We start from the raw sequence: 25,429 nt of genomic DNA, 5'->3' as shown, positions 1-25,429 counted from the left end.
GCTGGAAACAGCATCTGAACTGGGATAATCATATTCCAGTGTGTTTCTCTCACTCAAAAGCTGAACCGTCTGCCTTAACACTTTCACAGACTCCTCCAGGCCCCCTTCAAACAGACAAAACACTCCTAAAGCTCAAAGAAACATCACGACACCTTTGTAATAGGCCTATTTCCCAAGGGGGGGATCAAAGGACAAGGCAAATTAAGGGAAATGCAAAATATAAACTTGAAACCTACTGTCAATAAAACCCAAAACAAACTCGAAGCAGAGGTGAAAAAAGCAGGGGGAGGAAAAGCAATGTTCAATGGTCATCTTTCTTCTCCTTTTATTTGAGGAAGTTAAGTGTGCACAGCTCCTTACAAGCTGTCTTTGGCTAAAATCACTATTAATGAGCTTTGACATTTGAAATTCAACTGAGCATGAGCTAACAGCTTCCAGCACTGCACCACCCACGAAGCCAACTGGAAATATTTCGCTAGGGCCTAACGGTGTGTTTATTGAAAAGACACAGCTTTCAAGAGAAAGTGTTTATAGCAACCGCTTTACCTGCTATCCCTGCCCTGTGATGTCTCTTGGGTTTCAGGGTTTGGGGGTCCCTCTTGAACTCGTCCTAGTCACAGCTCTAACTGTTTTCCCGTCTAGCAGGAAAACATTAATGAAGCTCTTTGCTCTACAGCAACCTGGATTATAAGGACAGATCTGAGAACATGGAGTTATAACAAAGGAGCAGGCCACAAAGAAAAAGAAGTCAGCCCTCTGGAAAGGCAAGATGACAATACTTCTGTTATTGGCAATGCCATTAAAATGATCCTTTTCCAAAGAGAGCACAGTGAGTAGACCAATGAGGCTGGAAAGATGGCCTGTGTTCTTCTTAGCTAAAATCTTGGTTCATTGAATGGAAGTGAATCCATCATTAACCAGTCATTTCCCCAAGAGAAAGGCCTAGAAGGAAGCTATTCCCTTTACTCCTCACCAGAGAAGGCTTTGGGCGCACTGACTTGTTGAAGAAGGGAGGATAGGGACAAAGAGGGAATGAACTTGACCTAAAAGGATGCTCACACACACCCCGATCCTGCACAGAGTCTGTGCATTCAGTCTCCACCTTCGTGCTGTATTCGAACAAAATGGAAGCATCCTTCTGGATCTCCTACCAAAGTCCTAAGAGCACTGTCCAGTGTCCAGTGATCCTGTACATATTCTTGACCTCAAGCACACCGGGATGTCAATATCAGTATGAAATTCAGAACCTCCACCCTTTCCCTGAAGCCATTGTTATGCTGGAGAATTTAGGGGTATCCTTTCCTTGAGGCACTCCCCGACCCAGCAAAGTGAAAGCAAAATTTCTAACCCAATCTGGAATGCCTCTGAGGAACGCAGACAGAATCTCAGCTACAAAGAAAAGGAAGTTCAGAATCTGTGACCTAGAAATCACATACAGTGTAAGGTTTCATTTACCAAACCAAGTTGGGCCACACCTACAACACCAAAAAGGGAAAGGCTTGAGGATGACACCAAATCTTGAAGGTAAGTCAGAGGTTACAACTGGAGGAGGAGGAGGAAGTGGGAAAGGTGGGCTCTTTGTCCAAAGATACTTTGTCATTACTAGATTTTATTTTCATAGAAAAGCCAAATATTATCAGACTGTAATTTCTTTTAAAATACCAAATATTATAGAATCTTTATGATATATGTTCCCTTATTCTCACACGTTACGTGACTTCTAAATTATTTCTAAAAGTTATACAATAGGCAGAATTTTTTAAAAATATATATCAGTTATTAATGCATTAGAATGTACTTTTGACAGTTATTACTTAACAAATGGCACAGGGTTGCATTACCAATTTATTGTTCATCTTCGCATATTTCCAGTTATAAACGTGAGAGGGTGAAGTAAAAACTTAACGATAAACAGGAATAATTCCGTTTGGGGGGAATCTGCGTAACTATAATTACTTTGTGTCTTAAGTATTAAAAAAAATAAAAGAAGCAGCAGCAGAAGTGTAAGTGACATAGAGCACCTGGTCCTCTAGGATCATGAGATTAGGTCTTTATGGTGGAAGGTGCATCCCAGACCTCTCACAATCTCAGTCATGAAGACTAATGAGATATGGCTCAGTGGGGGGTGGGAGGGCAGGAGTAATTTCACAAGATGCACACACTGAACCTCATGCACTTCTTCAAGAAGTATCTTTCAAAGCTGCACTCAGAATTGTTTTACTTTGATTTTGCACATCTATCTACCAAAATTGTGTTATCTTGTCAGTCGGTGAAGAAGAGAGCGGAAGGACAGATTAGAAGGAAGTGGAGGCTGCTGACAGCAGCCCGCCTGACAGAAACCTGCAGTCTGAACAGCAAAGGAAGGGCAGGATGGGTCAGTACGGTCGTGGCCATTTGGCGAGGAGCACGCACCTTCCTGCTATTTCAATACTACCTCCGGCGCAAGTGTTATTTCTAAACAGCAAAATCACTGAGGTTTATGCTAATGATCCAGAAGCATCCAGAAAACATTTGATTCTGCTGCCTAGAGTCAATCAAAAAGGCAGGAAAGCCTTTGCTCTGTTCTAGAAGATAACATCCAAAATAAACAAGGCTCGGTATTTTAAGGGCAATGGTTTGGTTACCCGGAAAATTAACTCCTACATTATCCCTCATTCCCCCAGAAAAACAGATGAGGAGTCTGGTCCAGGGATGAAATTTGGAAGTGTCATTTATTCAACAAATAGTGGGGCAGCACCTACTAATGCTAGGCACAGTGCTGGGTGCTTGAACTGCCTGCTCCCCAGGACACATCATCTAACAGAAAACGGGTATCACAGCAGGTATCAGGTACAGCGGTGGGTACAGGGGATGTCAGGGCACCACAAGAAAGCACCAGCCACAGGACCAGAAAGCCCTCCAGGGATGGGGCAATGCATGTGCACCGCACAGTCCCAGACTCAGTGGCTTCCTCACTCACTCAGATCCCCCCCATTTGGGGAGGATTTTCAATTGACCTGAATTTGGAAAATATCAAAATAAAAACCAAACCAACTAAAACTTCAAGGCTGAACAAATGAGGCTTGGAGGAATGACAATCTTAGGCACTGCACTAAGACCTGCGCTGTCATAACCCTATTTGACCCTCACAACCACCATCTGAGGCATCTATCTTATCAGTCCCATTTACAGATGCGAAAACTGAGACTTGCAGAGGCTAAGAAGGATGCCCAAGGACAAAACACTGGGAAGTGATGGGGCCAGGGCTCACTGCTCTGTTTCCAGACACAGGCACCTGTGCCCTAAAGAACAATCTAGGGCAATATAAAAACTATCTCAATAATAGTAAAGTTTTCAGAAATCTGAAATTATGGGAAAAATATAACCCCGGGAACAGAAAGAGCTCCACCAATCAAAAGTTGTAACCAATCACTTTTCTCCCCTCATGGAGGAGAAGTTCTTTTTCTTTAGCCCTTTTTTCCTGAAAATGTGGACTTTCAGTATTTCTGACTCTGCAGAAGACCCTCGGGTCCCCAAATCTCAGCGATCGTTTTATCTTATCAGTTGAAGAGAAAAAAAGGTTTTTGAGGTAGCAACACGCATTCAAATTCCAACTTCACCACTTACTCACTGAGTTACCTTGGCAGTCATGTAATTTCCTTGAAGTTCAGTCCCCCAACCATAAAATGGAGATTCTTCAAGGGCCATTATAATTATATATAATAATATATGGTTAACTAATATATATGAAGACCAACTCAGTGCCTGACACATAACAGGTGCTTACTTCTTGCTTTTCTCATACTTTTCCTTAAACAAAAACAAAGAGAAGATATATTTCTTAAGTTCAGTTGTTGCATCACCATTTATGGCAAAAAAAAAAAAAAAAACCCAAAGTAGAATCAACTTTCTTGGATGATGAAAATGTTCTATACCTTGATTCTGAGTGTGGGATTCATAGTATATACATATGTCAATGAACCATACACTTAAGATCTGTGCATTTTGTTCTATGTAATTTATTTGTCAATAAAAGACAAATTCTTGACAAATAAACTTTAATTTTAAATTTAGTATTTCAAATATATTAATTCTATCAGCAAGCCAAATTATACAACATACATTTTTATGGTGCCAAGCTAGAACCTGTTAAAAGCCAAAAAAATACACACTACATATTTTTCAGCTAGCCCTAAAATTTTATTCCTCCGCCTTGCCCCTACTTTAATCAATCTTGTGGAAATTTACAGTAACTACCGATTCATTGCTCTATTCTGCAAGCGCCACGTTATAGCCAACCACCACCTCCATACACCAACGGAATCCACACTGATACAGGACCTGTAAGAGGTGAGTAGCGCTTTAGTACTTTCAGAGGGTTTTCACATCTGTAGACTCATTTAAATTTCAAAATCTTTGCAGGAAGACGCTGTGAAGCACTACTGCCATCATGTACATGAGGACAATGATGGCTCTGAGAAATCGAGCCATGGACCCGGGGCCTCTTAGTAAGATGGTCTTGGCAGAGACTAGAACCTACGTCTTCCAGCATCAAGACTCATCTCTTTCCATTACTCTGAGGAAAGGATGGCAAAACAAGTCCTCCCACCTGTGCCAACTAAAGATGACCCCACCCAGTACTGGCTAGTGAGAACCAATACGGTAAGGCCAGGAAGTCACATCATTAAACTCCTCTGGCCTTAGAAAAGGATGGATTCTGCCTAAAGCGTATTTCTCCACTCTTTCCAGAGTTGCTTTTGGGGACCAATATTTTTATATCCAACATGATTCTTCTCAAAGGAGAGCATTAATGCCACAGATCCAGCCCAGCCTTCAGGCCTTTGCCCTGGAACCATCTTACCTTCTACAAACACTCTATGAAAAAAAAAACTAAACTAAAACTAAACTAAAAAAAAACCTAAATTTTTCCAGGTCAAATAAAAAGAAAAAATTCATAATTAAAGCCATGGTCTTTTAGACCAAAAAACTCAGTTCTCCCTTCTTTTCTCTTCTCTCTGCAAAATGTATTTCAAGACTAAAAGAGCCAATTAAAAATTCTATTATCATGAAGTAGAATTCTGTGGATGCAGCAATACTGAGCAAAAGCAATTATATTCCTGCCTTTCCAAAAATGTATAAAACCTAGGCCTACAGGTGTGTGTGTGTGTATGTGTGTGTGTGTGTGTGTGTGTGTGTAGGAAGGCAAGAGAGTTATTACAGAATTGAATTCACATATCTACCACAAATCAATTAATAATACCATATTATAATGACATATTTTCCATTATCTAGAGGAATTTCATTTTATTTGTTTTGTACCTTTTACACTTGAATTGTTATTATTTCACAGACAAAGTGGGGAGCTAATTAAGGCCTTTAATTTCACCTCTCCAAGACATTTTTTTAAAAGGCTTAACAATCCCAATCAGACCATTAGAAAAGTTCAAGAGAAAAACGAAGGATCTATGGCTACATCTGTTAAATTCTCCAGAATAGCTCAAGGCCTGTGTTAATTTAAAAGAAAATGGGAGAAGGAAGGGAGAGAGAGAGAGTGAGGAAGAAAGAGAATAAAGAGAAAGAGAGCAAGAAAAAGAGAGAGGAAGAAAGAAAAGAAAGAGAGAGGGAAGAAGGAAGGGAAGGAGGGAGAGAGGGAAAGAAAGGAGAGAAAAGGAAGGAAAGCAAAGGGAACAAGCCATCTCACTTATCCATCCACGCATCTCACAGCCGCTTTTATTGTTATTTATTTATTTCCTCCCCTTTGGAGCCAGATCCTTTTTTCTCATTTACTCCGACAGAGACTGTCCTCCTGGATTGACCTTTTATTCTTTCCTTTTCCTTCACCCCTCAGGGCTATTGCCCTCGTGCCAGTAACTAGATAACACACTCTATCAAAGATTTTTTTAAAAACTCATTGGGCAGGCACTAGGGCTGTTAGTGGCATCAATCGTGGGCTGACACGGGCCGGGGTCAACCATTTATCTCTGCGCGAGGCCTGTGGTTACCGGGCAGCCATCTTCACTTGCAGATGTCACCTCCCCAGCCTGATAACATCTGCTTCTGAGTCGTTTTCTTCCCTTGTTTGGCCTGTTTCTTTGTTTTATTCCACTGGACATGTTTTCATACAAAATCTAGGTAGGAATGAGTGAAGCCCCTCCCTTTTTTCAGAGCCTTTTCAAATTCCAGAGCCAGGGAAACAGTTATGGGCTGGGAAAAGACTCTGGCTTTCCGGGCCAAATTTTTCAAAATAAAACTGAAACACTTTTGTTCCTTAGGACATTCAGCCATGCCCTTGAAGTTAAACTAAACTCATAGAGTGTTGCTCTGATTCCACTAGACATGAAATTTTAGTAAAAGATTTCTTTCAACTCAAATTTATTTTCCATGCTACTCCATCCTTTTCTCATCTTGTCTTCTCCTCACCGCCCCGGCCCCATACCATTTGCTATCATTTTGGTAACTTATTCAGCAGGCAGCATCATAGTGAAAAGAAAGTTTCACATGAGGCAGACTGCACTTCTAAATCCCAGCTCCAACATTTTAGCCATGGGGTCTTGGACAAGTCTCTCAACCTTCAGAAGCATCCATTTCCTGATCTATAAAATGGAGCTAATAATATCTACTCATAGTGCTGTGAAAATGACGTACACAGAATAGTCATATGCCTTGTGCCCGTCACATATAAAAGCTCAATATACATGAGCTACTATTTATTGCCTTAAAGTTAATAAATAGTCATTTAGCTGCTCAGGCAATGGAAGTTGGTGGGTACCAAGCATGGCTCAGCCCATACACGAAAATCATCATCACCACCTATTTTTCTACCATTATAACCATTTATTTGAGTCTCCAAGAATTCTGTTATAAAATGCAAACATACCTGGAGAGTTTTGGATTTTATGAACTTAAACCTTAAATAAGAGTTGAAGTTGATTAAGAAAGGAAGACAGAAATTTTTTTAAAAAGGAAAAAGAAGAGATGCTCAAAGGGAAACTTCATATACAGATACAATTTTTAATCTAAACCCCCTTATGTTCCTATAAAATCGAATAAATGTGAAACATAGTCATCCTTTTCACAGCATTTTGTACTCTGTATGAAATACTAAACTACGAGAGATTCCCAGGTTAAAACTTACCTTCATCCTCAAAATTCCCACTAGCAGATTCCCCTTTCAAAATTAACCCATATAAAATAGTCTTCCATTCAAACTTAAAAAACAAAAGTAAGTAAGTTGATAGCTGGTGAAGGTGGGAGATGGGTACATGGAGTTTATTATGTTATTCTCTCCACTTTAGTATATTTGAAACTGTCTATTTTAAAAGTTAAAGAGGGCTTCCCTGGTGGCACAGTGGTTAAGAATCTGCCTGCCAATGCAGGAGACACGGGTTCAAGCCCTGGTCCAGGAAGATCCCACATGCCGCGGAGCAACTAAGCCCGTGCGCCACAACTACTGAGCCGGTGTGCCACAACCACTGAAGCCCGCGCACCTAGAGCCCGTGCTCCCAACAAGAGAAGCCACCGCAATGAGAAGCCTGCGCACCACAACAAAGAGTAGCTCCCACTCACCGCAACCAGAGAAAAGCCCGCGTGCAGCAACGAAGACCCAACGCAGCCAAAACTTTTAAAAATAAATTAAATAAATAAATTTTTTTAAATAAATAAAAAGTTAAAGAAAAAAATGGGCCCCAATAAATATATTACCTTATATAGGCCAACTGCACTGCTCTTCCCAATTGTACCATTGAAGTGTGTGATGCACAGTAAATAATACGGTCAGTTTTCTGCGATGCTGATACTGAAAGGGATGGTTTCTTAGGATGGAACAAAGAAGTCTTAAAAATTGTCTAAAAAAGTCATAAAATTTATGGATAGGTATATAGTCATAGACATGAATATATCACCCTCACGCATTGCCGACATTGAACCTATGACCCTTCCAAGTTTATTCATCCAACATACAGAACATGTCTTTTAATTACTTCACCAAACTACCATACGTCTACACTCAGTGCCTGTAGACACTGAACTCAGGAGTGGCCGTCTCTAAGCTCTCCAGCTTGAAGGTTATGAGGTGGAGGAGCCGGAGAAGCGTTAATGGCTCATGACATCCCTGGCCAATATTCCCTTGGCCAGGATCAAAGCAACTGGATGCTGAAATTGTAGAGAATCATTTTTGGTCTCTTTTTATTATCTCTTTTTACATTTTCTGCTCCGAGCAGGTATCTTTTTTGCAGTAAGATGAAAAGTTGTTTTGTCTTGTTTTGTTTTGTATACTAAAGCACTTAAATGGAGAGTCCAAAACAGTAGGAAGAGAGAAGCTGGAATTACCGGGCAATATGATACTGGCAGGTGCCTAAAAATTATAACACTTGTGTGTCTCCTACAACAGCAATCCCATCCCTAACCTTACAAGACACATTGCCTCATTTCCCAGAAAATTAAAAAAATTTAAAAAAGGAAAATTAAGCTGAATATTCTGGAACTACAGACCTAGTCTCCAATTACTTCACTAATATAATACAGCAAAGGAACTTACGAGGTTCTCTCTGTACTGCAAAGATTAGTAATTTCTACAAAATATTGCTCACATTATCAAGACTTAATGAAACAGTTCAGAAAGATATTGTGAAAATCACCTGTCAAGCAGATCTCTATTTCTGCAACCCTCAGGAAAACCCAGCTGGCAAATGGCCAAACTATTATGTTTGTGGAGGCCAGATGCCTTCCTCTGTAAATGGAAGGCCTTTCTGAGTAAATCTCCCTTTGTACAACTTATTTCTTTGGTAAGAGTATGACGCTTCTGTCTTTCCCAATGTCTCCAGTCTCAATAACAGTTTCTAAAAGCTTCACAATGAAAGTTTTGAGACCTGATTTCCATCTGGTGACCATCAGCTTTAATGATGCTCACTCATGTATTCATCCAACAAAACTTTATTCCTATAGAGTTCCTACAGTTATGAATATCAAGCCTCAGACTGCAAATTGCTACCCCACCGGCATAAATGAGCACACATCCACACACGGGCACGTCCACTGAAATCACTGGCAGAGCAGAAGGGTAGAGGAAGCAGAAAATCTCGCTGGAAGGACCTAGAACACAAGTGGTAGGACAGTGCCCACAAGAAGGCAGGGGCTGAAGGGGCTGTGGTGGGTGAGGGAGCACAGCTAGACTCATGCCCCTAGCTGAGGTTGAAGCTCCGGAGGTAAATTTTCATATACTTGTACTTTCTCCACTACCCAGAGATCTACTTCCACAAATTTATATTGTAACTTCACATACTTATTTTGGAATTGTTTATAAAAGAGAACAGGTTTCCTTTCTTCTTCTTTGAAAGCTTTTTTCCAAAGAAAATTATTAATTTAGTAATATTGCTAAATGATTATTCTGTTGTTATTAAAATTACTATTTTAATAACAATACAGGCTCTGGAATTCTTCTGTCTTTGAGTCCCTGCTCTGCCACTTACCTGCTGTGGGTCCTGAAACAAGCTACTGAACCTCTCTGAGCCTTTATGGATCTGTAAATTGGAGATGATAGGGACTTCCCTGGTGGTCCAGTGGTTAAGACTCTGCACTCTCAATGCAAGGGGAATGGGTTCAATCCCTGGTTGGGGAACTAAGATGTCGCATGCTGCACGGCGCAGACAAAAAAAAAAAAAAAAAATTGTAAATGATAATAGTAATCACGTCAGAGCTCTATTCTGAGGGTTGAACGGGAAGTTCAAGTAAAGGGCTTCACTCAGTCCCCAAGAAGAAGTCACTATTCAGCCAATGTTACCTCCTTCCCTTAGTAATAGCAGTGTTTCTTTCTGGGAAAATACAGAATATACTTCCCTAGATGGTATCATATCTACTACTGAAATACCCTATTATGTTTTTCCTTCCATTTTCCTCAGTCTTCCCAAAACAGCAAGTATACACTTGGTTGTTCCATTTTAATGTTTGAAAACCATAGATTTATCCAGATGAAGTGATGAATTCTGTGAGCAGAAGGGATTCAGCAAAGGAATGAAGAATCACCTTCTGAGGCTGTGGCCCCTGGATTGGAGGGGGTACAATGTGAAGATGAATTTCAATGCTGGAATGGCTCTGCAAGAGAACTACACAATCTCCTTTTCAAGAAGCTACCAGTACAGGACAGTTTTATAACAATTTTACCGAGCCGAGGAACTGGGAATTGTTCCCCATGCGTTTTCAAGGCCCCCTCAAGGCCTGGTTGCTGAAGGCTTCAATCAATGTGAGGCTAGAGGATGTGAACTGTAGCCCAGATTTCATGCCACATAGCAGAGTGAGGCTTCCTTCCATGAGTCTTTTCCATTGTTAACGTGTAAGAAACATTAATGAATTCCTATCTCAAATGTGCAGAAGCCTCGCACAAAGACAGAAGCAAGCCTGTCCTCTCCCTGCACTCTTCTAACTCTGGATTAAGAAGGTACAACTTTCAGGGCTGCTGGGACAAGGGTCCCAATTCAAACCTTCAGTCTCTGCCCCCATTAAAATTTAAAACCAGATTCAACCCATCATAGAGTGGCACCAGAGGATTGCAATTTTATCCAGCATGATTTTTATTAGCCCTGCGATTTCTTAATGGGCTCCCCCGAGGGCTGGCTGGTAGAATCCTGCACTACCCGTCCAGATTTGCTACAGGCAGCTTAATAAACATGGCACCTGTCCTGTGACAATTGTCATAACCTCCGACCAGGGTGCAGAAGACAGAGCTAAAGGTTAGCAAAACCACCATTCAGGTGGCAGGGCGGGGAGGATGCTGGAAATTGTCATCTGAAGAAAACTACTGCTCCCTGGGTCTGCGGTTCCTCCAGCCTGGCCAGCGTTCCCAGGAGCCAAGCTGGCAGCTCGCCGCCTCCTGCAATCAGCACGTTTTACACATCTCATCAGTGTCACCACTCCTGACATCTCATTATGCACCAGAGGTGGAAGTGGACAGGTATGGAACACCCGAACTTTTCCTTTTCTTATTATTTCTGCAGCTCACCATGAAGCTGGGAGTTAATTAAGTCCTGTGGGACAATCAGTGTCTTTTTTGCTAGGTTAAATTACATTATATACAGATGCAAAAAAGAGAAGAAAAAAATAATCCCTCAACTCTTTCCTGCTTAATAGAGTACGTTAGAAATATGATGATTCCAAACTAGAAGGTGAAGTCGAAGGCTCCTTAGCATACAACGTTTCTAATGAAGTCATATGATGAATCCACCAGGGATCTCCTTCCTTAAGGATCTCAAAGCACTTTCAAAAACACTTTTAAAGAACTCCTTGCCTCAACTCTGAGAGAAAGTTGACTTGGGGGATGATAGTCAATCCTATAGTATAGGTAGGAAAATTCCCTCCATCAGACTGGAGGAGAAAACTTCCTTTGGATTTGTAAAATCCTAGACTGAGAAGAAACCTTCAGAGGTGACACAGGATCAGAGAATGTGAGGATGGGACCTTTCCTGAAAATGATCTAGTCCAAAATTTCCCAAAATGTTCCCCAGGCAGCCAATGGGTATTGCATGGAAGCAAGAAATAAGTACGATTCTTGTGAGCAGAGAGGTTTGGGAAAAGCTGAGTTCAACAGAATGAAACTACCTTCCCCTTAATGTGGACTTCGTGAGTGAGTCTGCAGCGTTTCCCAAACTTATTTGACCCCAGACCTTTTTTTCTAATGGGCCATTCTTTGTTACTAATTGTCCACAGAAGCCACCTTGGAAGATGCTGCATTGGTCCCATTGCTCGTTACAGATGGAGAAACTGAGGTTCTCCCAAGGACTTGCCCTCTAGAATCACACAGGTAGGTGACACCCAAGCTGGGAGGTAGGACCCAGGTCATCCACTCTCAGACCAACCGCTACCGGTTACCGTTGCCTCTCTGTAACTCACAGCACAGAATCACCTGTGCTTTCCTGTCCCTCAACGAGACATGGGGTGTCTCCCCATATTACCTTCAGCACACCCATCCTCAACCCTCTCTCAGCTGCAGCTTTCTGATGCCTCCTTTCCTGGGTTCCTGCCTCAGCACTGCCCTGTATCCACTTGCATCTGAGCTGTCAGTACTAACCTGGCGTCGGGCCACACTTCAGCCAGCGGTTCTGACTCTGATACCAGCCCTAAGGGATATTTCATGAGACAAAGTGGCAGCTATGAAATTTACAAAGCCTCAAACAGCCTTACATTTTCTCCTGGATTAAATCCACACTCCTTAGTTTGACACTCAAGACGGCTTATGTTTCCCAACCTTTATTTCCAGTGACTCCCTTCCCCATTAATTCCTTTCAAACTTTGCACTCCAGCCAAATACAATTACTTATATAAAAACCATGTTTCCCCACTTCTGGGATTCTGTAACACTCATCTCTTCACTAGTATACATTTTCTCCTTATCTCCCCTTATCCTTCAAATCCTCATAAATTTAGGCCCAGATAAAATGACACACCTTCCAGGGAATTTGTAGGTAATGATTTTTCCATCCAGAAGATTTCTTGGCCTTCACTGATTTTCCATAGTAAAATATGAATACCTTTATTATCCCATTTATTACATTTTGCTTATACTACAGTTATTGGGGTTTTTATATCTCCCCTATTGAAGAGAACATTCCACACGGTAGGGGTTATTCATCTGTAGGATTAACCCAACCCTTTCAAAGTTTACCGAATTATTTTATCCAAGCCCTTCATAGTTTCAAAGTCTTCTGTCATCTTTCAGAACAACCATCTGACCATCCTGTACAGGGACTAATACAATGGCTGGCACCCTGGGATTTCCCTGGCAGTCCAGTGGTTAAGACTCCACACTTCCACTGCAGGGAGCACAGGTTTGATCCCTGGTCAGGGAACTAAGATCTCGCATGCTGTGCGGCGTGGCCAAAAAAAAAAAAAAAGGCTGGCACCCTGAGAGTGATCTGTAAATGATATTTGAGAAGGGTTGAGGACAATAATCTTATTTTCCCAGTGTAAAAGTACCTTGCCCTCTCTGCTGGCCATATTGCTGTATTTGCTCGCTTTCTTAGTAAAAGTCATCATGTGGTGTCCAATGCATACTCATTGGTGTCAAGCAGAAACAGAACAAAATATACTTGCTTCTGCTTGGCCATGCATACTTTTCCCCTCTGGGAAGTAAAGAAGTTAAATGGCAGTGCTTTCAAGTGACTGGTACTGGAGCCGTGAGCCTAACAGTCTAGGTCCTTGCTTTTGACATTAATTCATGGAGGGGCCTTGGTCAGTTGACTCTGTCTACTCCACCCCGTGTATATATAGGTATTCATTACACAGGGACGCTGGGAGGATTAATTAATATTTGCCAAGCATTTGGAAGACCCATTATGAGAAACAAACACTATAACAGACCATTTCTTTCCCTAGATTGCTCTTTTCTTTGTTGTTAGAAGAAGGTTAGAACTGAATGTTGAGCCATCCCCTTTGGGAGCTGGTACATCATAAAAACGACTACTGTCATTTTGAATCAGGAAGATGCACATCACAAAAGAAACACATAACTGGTTTTGAGGTCCTGCAGGCTACTGAAGGTATGTGTGTTTTATGTAGTCATGATGCTTTCTCATTTGCTTGTTTATTTGTTTGTTTCTTAAAGCAAACACTCTATGGAATTCTAAGGGAGGTTTACCAAACTCTTTGTTTCCTTTTCACTTAGCCAAATCCCTTATTGGCACCTTGTTCTCACCCCCATCAAAATTCCATGCAACAGCAATGCCTTAGATTATCACAAAGGACCAGTGAGGAGAATCAGAGGAAGAGGCCTTAGTTTAGAGCCATAAAGACAAAAGTGAAGCCATTATGGTCAAGTGTTGGCTGACCTTCCAATGTCTATTCCTCAGTTTCCCTTCATCAGTAGCCCTAAGATTTTCCTTCCAGGCATCACTGCTGTCATATTCTCACCCAGGTGCTGGGGGCTGGGATTGACTCTATTCCAAGGTCCGCAATAACTGGCCAAAAACAGCCAGCAAATCCTATCACCCTGAGCACAAGGCAGTATGTTCACGTACAATGACTCGGTTTGGACCAATGAGTCATGAAGAGACATTTGTTGAGGGCTTCTGGAAAAGAAACTTCCTCCTTCTGAAACCATGCCCATAAAATACCCCTTTATTCACATGCAATGTAGATAGGGGAGCAAGTAGCCCTGGGTGCTACTGGCAACCATCTTTTGCCCACAGAGGAGGCAGCCTTAGGTTGAATCTGACCCCACGGAAGGCAGGGCAGAGACATGGAAAGAGCCATCTCATGAGTGAGCACGGAACTATTGAGTCAGGCCATGCCTATGACTCCTGACTGAGCTTTTCTGTCCCATGAGCCATTCTGTGAGACACTTTATTAAGTCTACTTGAGCCGTGTTCTTTTTCCCTTGTGATTGAAATCTTCATAATAAGATTTTTTTAAAAAAATTTAAAGAACGAAATGAAAGATCCTAAGTGTAATGGAAAAACGCCTATACATAGATTCTACAGGGCTATGGATATGCATATAGACTACAGTATAAATATATGCTCTGTTGGAACAAACTTTCTTCGTACATAATGTTCCAGAGTGATTCTTAGGAGGAAATAAACAGAGATTCAGCACAGGTAGAGATACCAGAAATAGCCACATCTCCCCCCAAACTCCCACAGTTTGCAACAACACTGCAAAAGAAGATGATTAATTTCTCGGCACTAGAAAATTCCACAGAGGATCTTCAGGGCATCAGGGTGAGAATGGAAGCACACCATCAATGAAGGGGGAGGAAAGTGGGAATCCAGAGTCTGGTAAGGAGACTGGCTTTACCCCGCTAACTCCCATCAGGCCATAAGTTCTGCCTAATGGTCCCATCTCATAGTCCAGCTTGTCATCCCTGCACCAAGAACATAAACCAGGACATCATTCCATGTGGACTCACAGAGAAGAATTAAAGGCATCATGTGGAATGCAGTGAATCAGCCACCAGGCTAAAGGTTAGATGGGGTCATTAGTCTATAGCTAGGACTGGCTAGATGACGTGCAGTAAAAAACAACCCCAAATCCTCATGGGCACAACACAAACTCCACTACAAATGTTGGCAAGTCTCCAGGATGGAATAGCTGTCCTCTATAAGCTGACACCACACTCTGGACCATTTAGTCATCACGGCAAAGGAAAAGAGAGGGCTGGAGAGTCGAGCCCTAGACATGAAGGGTTTCTACCCACATGCTAAGCAAGTGACGTGGCCCATCACACTTCAAAAAGGGGTGGGAGTGTGCCAAGCTTCCTAGGGCTCAAAACAGATGAGAACTGGATAGTGGAGGAGACTACCACAGAGGGAACTAACTGCAGAGCTGCTGTACGTTCTTAGTTAAAAGATACAGTTCTGGAAAATCAGTTAAATATCCGTTCATCTTGGGAGGTGACTAGCACTTAACTGTTAGGCACTTAGGCTTAACGACCAGCTCAGCCCTGCTTCCAAAAGCATCTCCCTCCAAAGGCACACACCCCTGAAGACAAACACTGAATAAAAGAGGTGGTTTAAAGGGAAGAAAAGGAAAAAGGGAGAGAAAAGAAGAAAAAGGAAAAGAGGAGAGGGGAAGAAAGTGAGGGGAGGGGAAGGGAAAAGGAGAAGGGAGAAAAGAAAGAAAAAGAAAAGGAAAGAAAAAAACCAAAAGGAGAAGAAAGGAAAGGAGAGAAAACAAAAGTCAAAAAGTGTTTGGGGATTTCAGTAATACAAGAAACAAAATCAATTAGGGAATAGAAAGTAGTTTCAAATTAGCCTCTAACTAGCTATACACATTATAAAGAAAATGTAAAATTTGTTGCATCACTGTATTGCACCAATTTTCTAGGAGAATCTCCTTAAACAGAAAGTAGGGATTAAATTAAGCAGTGGGGTTTTGCTTTTTTAACAGCCAAGGATCAGGGGCGTGAAAGCTAGTTTGTAGTCAGTAGAAGAATGAATAGAGTGAGAGACCTGCAGAGACTTGGTCTTGTCAAATCAAGTAACATCCTTGAAGACGCCAGCTTGAATCACAGCACCTTTAACATAAGAAACCATCCCTAGCGCCAATGATAGTGAGGTAGTGAGTATGGGCACAAGGAAGGGGCTGGCTGCCCACCACGATACTTATCTGCATCCCTCCTTTCCCTTCCTACTTGTGATCTGTATCAGCTGCCTACATTTACTCACCACTCACTTATTCCTTAACCCCTCAAAATCTGGTTTTCCTCCCCAACAATACTGTCCTGCAGCCTCAAGCATCACTAAGGACCTTCTGATCACATTACCTTTTGATGTGCCTCATCACCCCTTCCTTCAATCTCTCCCCTCCCCTGGCTTCCACGACACTGCAGCAAGAGTTTTCAAAGATACTTTTAGCAACAGAAACCTTCTTTCAAATGAGATCTTGCTTGGAACTCCTACTGACTACCATAGCTTTATAGTAGAATTGAAATTGGGCAGAGTAAGTCATCAAAGTTTGTTCTTCTTTTTAAAGGTAGATTTGGCTATTCATTACATTTCCATAGAAATTTTTAATCGGCCTGGAAACTGCTACCAAAAAATAAAGTTGGGTTGTTTTATTGGAATTGCATTGTTTCTAAATATTAACTTAGGACTGAAATCTCAACATTATTGAAAACTCCAATAATGGATCTCTTAATGTTTCCTCTGATTTGGATTCATTAAGCTTTTTGGATCTATGGGATTGTATTTTTCATCAAATTTGAAAAAATTTTGGCCATTATCTCATTAAATATTTCCCTATCCTTCCTACCTCCTCTTCCATTTCCATACCTCCTACCTACATAAGCAACCCTGAGCCCCAGCCTCCGATGGCTCCCCCCAGGGAGACTGCTTCTCTCTGCCTGAGGTCTCTTTCCCTGGAATAGTGTTCCCAGACAGAAAGCTGCTCTCCTTGTGTGTTTCCCTTCTCTCAAGGATCACAGCCTTGTGCCATCTATTATCCAAAGCCTGAAATATATTCCAACTAGTTTCACAGTTGTGTACAGCAGGAGGGTAAGCCTAAAATCATCACTCTCTCGTGGCCAAAACCAGAAGTCTGTCCATTCACATTTAAGAGCAACGCAGTAAAAATCTAAGTGGACGATCTGTATAAGCGGGATGACATGAGGCTTCCAAATGTCCAAATCTGTGGGTCTTTACTCTGGTTTAATTGCTCCAGAAAAGTATCTTTTAGTCTCCTTTCTGGAAAGAATAGAACATGAATTGCCAGGATGCTGGAGCTGGGGGCAAAGGACAGAATTTCGTGCGGGGTCGGGGGAGGTTGACCTCTTAAAAGAGTAACCAGATCTTCCAGTCATCTTCGAGATTCTCCATCCCCTCCTCCCCCGTGCTTGATATCAGGCACCTAATTAATACAATCTGTCCGTAAATTATGCCCCTGCTTCCTGGAGGAAGGAGTAGGAAAGAGATGTCTGCTTGGGTGCACCAATAGCAAGGTCCTGGGCTCTAGACACTCTTTATTGAGGATTTCAAACAACCCCTTCCTGCCTCATGACCGTTTCCTGGTACCTAAATTTCTCTAAATCCAAAGCTCTTCTAGGGCCCAGTAGAGCAAACTGCCTTGCTTTTTATCTAAACGTCCCTTTGCAGGAACTTAATTTTGGCTTTCCTCCTCCCCATGAAGTCATCCGCATTCTCCCATATACTTTCCATCTTCACATAATGCTGGGCATGTGCTACAAAAATCTCATTTTATCAAAAAGGGAGGTTTATGTCTCTGTTTCTTGTCCTCCTTTTATTATATCTACTTGAAACAGGAGGTCCCTGCCTCAGTTTGGCTAAGAGTTCATTGTTAACTACGTTAAGCTTCACAGCCATATTTTCAACAATTTTTACTCCGGTTTTGCTATTTTCAGGTTCTTTGTTCATTACTGTTTCTTGTTTCTCATATCATCTTCATCCTTGGATTCATTTTATGGTTTGCCAGAGCATGTGATTTTTCAGAGCGTGCACGGCGGTGATAAACGTTCTGAATTTTGTATAGCATACATGTCTTCATTCTGTTTCTGTTCCAAATAGTATTTGACAGGGTATAGGATTCTAGGTTTAAAATCATCTCCCAGATAACTTTAATAGCACTGTTTCCAACTTCTTTTTCCACTGATATGGCAGATCAGATGTTCAGAGAAACCTCTTCAAGTTATCACAACTGAAATTGCTAGGTGAAACATCTGGATGAGTGGAGGGAAAGTAAAGGGATTCCTTCAAGGCAGAAATGAGGAGAACGCTGCTTTCCCTGCCCTTTTCTTCCTTCTTTCCCTGAGTCTGTCCTGGAGTTTCAGAGTTGCCTTGGGTTTGGCCAAGTTTAACAAAGACCCTAATACTCACAAAGGACCGTACCCATCTCCTGTCCCCAAGCAAATAATCCCCTTTTTGCTTTGTGAGCTGCTCTTAAGACTTTGTCTTGAGAGCCACAGAGCCACCACTCTGAGTACACAGGGACAGAGAAAAAGAAAGGGAGAGGGAAAAGGAAGGGAAATGGCCCTAGTAGTTCTCCCAAGCAATCCTTTCTTCAGTTACCCTGATATCTGCCCTATATGACTCTCAAGTTTGGAATTTCTCCTGGAGCTCCATTGAAAAGTATAGCTGACTCTTTCTATCCATTTTCTCTAAACTGGCTTTGCATTGTGTTTATTCTGCTGTGATTTCTCTACCCATCCAACCCAATCCACTCTTTATCCTTCAGAAATCCCTCAAAACCTCTGGCTGTCTTATGGCACCTTACTGTGTTTTCCAGCACTCTTAGATTTTTGCTTTTTCCAATATCTTTTCTCTTGTTTCATGTACCACGGCGATACATAGTAGGTATAATCAATGTCTTCTGAAGAAGAGACAAATGCACCTGTGCTAAAATGGAAAGATGACCATGATGCATTCACTCATTCATAAATCCATTTGTCCATTCAATAATTTTTAACAGGATCTGCTGTGTATTAGGCATAGTTCTAAGCTTTGGGAAACAGCAGTGACAAAACAAAATTCTTCTTTTCAAGGAGCTGATACCCTAGAGTGTCAATAGGTTTTTTAAAAATACAAGTTGAAGAACAATATTAATGACTCAATAACATCTTTGTGTGCAAATGAGTGTATGTACATCAGTGTGTGTGAGTGTGTGTGTGTGTCTCCTTTCAGATAGAATCTTCAGGGGATGGAATTGGAGAAGCAACATGTGAGAAGGCTTCTTTTAACTGCCTTTATTTGTATTTCTAAATTGTTCATTTGTACAACTGATTCAGGCTCTGTTCTAGGCAGTTGGGATACACCAGCAAACAAAGCAGGTAAACATTTCTGCCTTCCTGGAGATCATGTTCTAGCAAGAAAAGTCAGATGCAAAACAATAAACATAATAAATTAGTATCTTACATAATATATTAGCAGGTGATAAGGACTATGGAAAAAATAAAACAGACTAAGGAAAATTGTAGGTATGATATATGGAGTGAACAGCACTGGGTTGTAACTTTAAGTAGCGTGGTAAAAGTAGACTTCATTGAGGAAGTAACACTTCAGCAAAAAGTTAAAACAGAGGGTTGTACTTGAAAAGGGATGGGGAAAGATGCTCAACATTGCTAATTATTAGAGAAACACAAATCAAAACTACAATGAGGTATCACCTCACACCAGTCAGAATGGCTATCATCAAAAAGTCTACAAATAATAAATGCTGAAGAGGGTATGGAGAATGGAGGAACACTTCTACACTGTTGGTGGGAATGTAAATTGGTGCAGCCACTATGGAGAACAGTATGGAGGTTCCTTAAAAACTAAAAATAGTAGAGTTGCCATATGATCCAGTGACCCCGCTCCTAGGCATATATCTGGAAAAGATGAAACTCAAATTTGAAAAGACACATGCACCCCAACGTTCACAGCAGCACTATTCACAATAGCCAAGACATGGAAGCAACCTAAATGTCCATCGACAAATACCACTTATATGTGGAATCTAAAAAATAACACAAATGAACTTGTTTACAAAACAGAAACAGACTCACAGACATAGAAAACAAACTTATGGTTACCAAAGGGGAAGGGGGGAGGGAGAAGGATAAATCAGGAGTTTGGGATTCGCAGATACACACTACTATATATAAAATAGATAAATAACAAGGATTTATGGGGAACTATATTATCTTGTAATAACCTATAATGGAAAAGAATCTGAAAAAGAATATATATATATATATATACACATATATATGTGTGTGTGTGTGTATAACCAAATCACTTTGCTGTACACCTGAAACTAACACAATATTGTAAATCAACTATACTTCAATTTAAAAAAGAAAAAGAGACAGTATTTTAAGCAGAAGACAGTATTTTAAGGAGGAGACAGTATTTTAAGCAGAAGGAAGAGCAGATGCAAAAGTTTCAGTGTGGAAGTGAGCCTGGCGTGTTCCAGGAACAGCAGGGAGCTGCTGGGCCTGGACAGACCAGGTACAGGTGACAGAAACAAGAGGTGAAGCCAAAGAGGAGTTGGAGGTGGGAAGCTGGTGCAGAGAATGGCCCTTTAGATAAGTGTAAGAACTTGTTTTTATTGAGAGAGAATTTGGGAGCCACGGAAAGGTTTTGAGAGGAGTGTAATTACCTGACATATTTGGAAAGGGTCACTGGGGCTCCATTAGAATAGACTGAAAGGGGAGGCAGAGGGAGAGGCAGGGAGACCAGCTCTGTAATCATCAGTAGATGATGGCGGAGGTGACAGCCGTAGACTTGTTACAAAGCAGTCAGATGAAAGGTACAGACAACAGAATTTCCTGATGGGTCTGACATGGGATTCGGAAGATCAAGGATGTCTCCACGGCCTGAGCAACTGAAAAGCTGCCATCAACTCAGTTCAGGACTATGGTGGGGGGAAGAGGCGCTAGGGGAGAGCAGCAGTGGAGATCAGGAGTTCAACTCAGAACCTGTTAGACTTGAGATGCCATTTCGGTATCCAAGTGAAGATGCCAGGAGGCAATGAAGTCCTGGAATCGAAAGTTCAGGAAACAGTTCTGGGCTGGAGATTACAATTCTGGAATCAAGAGCATGGATATATAGATATAGATATATAGATATACTTCAAATATCTGAAAAGACCACTGGGAAAACTGACCCATAATTTTCCCACCTCCCACACTGAATTTTCAATCTCTCTGAACACTTTGCTGAACACAAGTTATCGAGTGCTGACTATTGCATGTGCCCCCTACCCTCCACTCCCTCTGCCACTTCCCTCCTTCGATTACCTCTCACCCATCTCCCCTCGGTTTCCCAGGGCATCCCACACCTAGCTACCAGACCAGTGTGACTAAAGCACGCCTGGGATCTTGCAGTAACTCCTTGAGGACTACTTGTCACCTGATGAATTAAAGGACAAAACGCTGAACCTGCCATCACAATCTCATCCTAGCCCATCTTTCCAAACCTACGACTCACTAGTCCCCTTCATGTACACCATGCTCTTCACACTATTCCTGTGGGTTCTTGCCTCAGTGCCTTGTGCATCCTGGTTTCGCCACCAAAAATACCTTTCCTCTGCATCCCCACCTGCCTGAACCCTGCCCATCCTTCCTGGCATAATACAAATGCTACCTACTTACCTTCAGTTGACTGCCCCATCTGAAGGTAACCTTTCCCACCTCTGACCCTCCACTCTAGGGTAGGGGGAAGAGCATGGCATGGGCAACAGTTCCCAAAGTGAGGGCAGCAGGACGGATACCAGCCCCCAAAGAAATTCTGGGAATAAAGGGCTCTGTGGACAAACAAGTTCAGGTAATACTCCACACTACAGCCCTCTCCTAGAATTTTACATTATATATTCACATACTGAATGCTCTCAATAAACATATATATATATGTTTTATATATATATATTTAACCCAACTTTCATAAATGTATTTGAGTTTAGAACACTTTTATCCCAGAATACTTATTAACATTTTATGGAACTAGTGTTCCAAGGTTCTCACATAATACTTGGACCTAGAGACCAGAACTCTAGTCCTGATAAAGCACCTGGTAGTGTTGGTTCTTCCCAGGCCCAGAAAAGGCAATTGTGTACCTAAGGTCCCCAGGCTTCCCAACATCTATGGGACAACCATACACCCCAGGACTGGAGTTTCCTAGGCACTGACATTAGCCTAGTAGGTTTAGACACATGCCCCTCTGGTTCCTAAAGATTAATTGGCTTATTTCCTCCACAATGACTTATGGCTGCATGGGTTATGATACCAAATTACAGCTGTGTCATTTATCAGGTCACCTCTCTTTATGGACCTCAGTTAACTCATCCCTTGCTGAGGCACTGGTCAGATGGTGTCCAACATTACATCCAACTGTGATGAACTGACTCTTCATGTCCTTCTTTGAACCTCACCTACCTCCATACACGACCTGTCTTCCCTACTGTCCCCTAAAGTGGGGTCTCTTTCCACATTTTTTTTTTCTCTTTCATAGTAGAGGACCTTGAACATGATTGGAACTCAATAAATACATGCTGTATAAACATTTAAAGATGACAGACATTTAAGGCCCCCAAAAACCTCAAAATTAGTCTTTGAGATGATGGGAAATTCAATGAAATCTAAGAAGTGCAATGATCTGGTCAAAGCAGCAAGCACTACGGAGAAATGATCCTGTATCATTTTCTAGCACTGAGACTAGCAAATGAGCATGGACAAGAGCAACCAACATTGGACATTTACTGTGTGTGAGGTGCAGTTCACAGCGGCTCACATGCTAGAATCCTCATACCAACCCTACTTGGGGGGGTGGGGTACCATTATTCTCCCCACTTTACAGATGAGAAAACTGATGCACAGAGAGGCTAAGTTGCCTGAAGTCCCCCAGGGAGCAACTGATGTATTCCAGTCCCAGCAGTCCAGCTCAAAGCCCACCCCTAACCCCTGTGCTACCTGCCTCTCCCTCCCTGTCACCGGCATTTGCTCAGATGTGCACCCTAACAACCCAGCTTATTATTCCCCAGGTGGAAACTGAAGCCCGGAAAGCCTTAAAGAATGCTCAGTGTCCCACAGCTAGTCTTCAGCCCACAGCTCTCTTTCTACAATTTGATGCTAATTCAGCAGCCTCGCTCACTACAGTAAACCTTTGAGACATCACTGCCAGCCAACTGCTGAGAAGGGGCACGGGCATGCAGAGGAGGCTGTGATTAGGGGACCATAGTGCTCCAGATAAAGAATTAAAGCTATCAGTACACTGAAAGGAAGAGGTGAATTTGGCAGGGGGGGACACAATGAAGGAAGAAGCAACAGCCCTGTGCAACAACCTGAAGGTTTGGGAAAGGGGTGTGAAAAGCCTGGGAGGTAATAGGATGGACAGGGAGACCCCGGGGGAGGGGGGGGATGGAAAGGCAGACAGGGAACAGCTTAGAAAGGACAGAAAAATCACGTTATTTGTAACTGCATGTTTTTTCAGCACCAGCCTAAAAGTTATAGAAAAACAGGCCTCGCGAAACCAGGAGGTACAGTTTGGGATTGCAAAGGTTTCATCGGAGCAGCATTCATGTGAGGGTCTCCGATAGCGTGTGGCACTTAATAGGCGCTCAATAAACGTTTGTTCCAATAAAAGAGACAAAAGAGGGAGATCTGAGGATCGCTTTCATAAAGAGAAAGACACCTAAGGGAGTAGGTGCTCAATAAATATTATTTTTTATCTGTGTACCATGAGAAGCCTGGAGAGTTGTAAAAGATTATCTGATACATTTCCAAAGAGCCCTTTGCCTCTGATTTCAATTTTCGAAAATTCCCTGGGAGGCTGTGGAATCTCCCACAAGGGACTTTTAAGGACACATTCTTACAAAACCCACTTGGAGGGGTGGCTAAGATGATTTAAAAATGGATGGGTGAGGTAGGGAGGCTGGACCAGATGATCCTGCAGACCTTTTCCCTATTCGGTCCTAATTTCCACGGCATCCCCTCAGAAGTAGAAGTTTCCACTCTGCTCTACTTGGCACAGAGATGAACGGGATGGACCAGGAGACACTGCCATCCCACCAACTGAGGATGGCTGAGTGATTTGGAAACCTTCCAGAAGGGCCTGGTTAAATTGTAGGCCATTTATTTCATGGAGAAATAAACCACTGAGAGCTTCTTTCAAACATGCTCACGGAAAGCAGGACAAAATGCTGAGATTATCTGTTCAGAATTTGCTTTAAAAGAGCCCAGGCAGCACTCATTTATTTTTGAGAAAATATATGATTAACCATAGTTAACTATGAATTCAGATGCTGTGCATTAGACCAGCTCCTCAAAGTTTGAGAGCATTTAATATTATATATCGCTGCCATTTGGGCTAAATTGTTTTTTTAATGTACACAATATTACAAATTTAATTTGAGCTGTTTGAATCAGTCTGTAAAAAAGATTTGATTATACCTGAGTGTTCTGGCCCCAGCTTTTCTGTATCTCAGTAATCTTGGCGGTAATTGGCTGATTAGGCGTCTCACACTCCATCTTTGCCTCAGTTTCCATGGTAATGGTACAGGAGCTATTATAGATGAGAACTTCATCTCTTTCCACTTTAGGGCTGAAACGAGAGGGGAGGTTAAATGGGGTGTCATCAATCTTAATGAAATGCAATTATTTTTACTCTTATTAATCATTGCAAGCCATTAGCTTGTGGCAACTACAGGCCACCATTTGTCAAATTTTGCAAATTTCTGTAATTTTGTTTCCATTCTTTTATTGTTTATTTGTTTTCCCTTTATCTGCACACCCTGCAATGAAAATGCACATGGTAAATATCTTTCACTGAGGCCTTTCTCTTTTCCAGCTCTATCAGGAACATTAGCAAAAGCTTCTCCAAACCCAACCAAAGAAGCAATGCACAGATAATACTTCCAGTTCCAAAAATGGAAGCAAATGTTGGGAAAAAATTTTTTTTTTCTTTTCCCCTTCCCTCTTCCTGTTCTTACACTCAGTGATGGGGGAGTGAATTGCCTGAATCCCCCCAGGGCAGATGGAGAAATTGGAAAACCCACACGACTGGCTAACTGGTCCCTAATTCCAACTGTGAAAAAATGAGCTCATTTAGGCTTTCAATTCCCTCTCCCCAGCTGATGGCAATGAGGCTCTGTTGCTAGCAGTGGAACATTAACTTAGTAAATTAATTAAACTTACTTAACCTCCCAGACTAAGGAGATTCGATATATGTGCCACTTATACTACCAGCCACTTGCTTTAAAAGTCCTCTTGCTTTAAGGAGAGAAACCAGACTGGATTTAAAATGAAAAACTGCAGTGTAGCATTACTGAATGTCTAAAAATATGTGGTCCAGAGGAGAGGAGAGCATGGAGTTTGCAGGGTATGGCCCCCAACAGGTGTGATATTTACTCAAGAATAATCCTGGCTTTAGGCATTATTGCAACTAGCTCCAAGATTATTAGTTATAATAATGCATGATGTTTTACACTTTTTAACAGTTTCATATGTATGATCTCATTTCAGCCGGTAAATTAGGTA

General features: G+C 41.8%; 1 protein-coding gene across 18 annotated transcripts in view; it reads right to left on the bottom strand.

The window, feature by feature from the left end:
- The window catches only part of PKHD1 (PKHD1 ciliary IPT domain containing fibrocystin/polyductin), a 439,380-nt gene that overhangs the window by 326,486 nt on the left and 87,465 nt on the right, over positions 1–25,429 (bottom strand). For all 18 annotated transcript variants that reach the window (XM_082411613.1, XM_082411609.1, XM_082411612.1 and 15 more), the window contains one exon: positions 24,344–24,494. In XM_082411613.1, the coding sequence (XP_082267739.1) occupies positions 24,344–24,494 (151 nt within the window). The remainder of the gene's footprint in view (positions 1–24,343; positions 24,495–25,429) is intronic.

The sequence above is a fragment of the Balaenoptera physalus genome (genome assembly GCF_965194825.1).
Source record: "Balaenoptera physalus genome assembly, chromosome: 11".
Lineage (NCBI taxonomy): Eukaryota > Metazoa > Chordata > Mammalia > Artiodactyla > Balaenopteridae > Balaenoptera > Balaenoptera physalus.
Note: the sequence above shows the minus strand (reverse complement) of the source record. Positions and strands in the feature narration are given on the sequence as shown.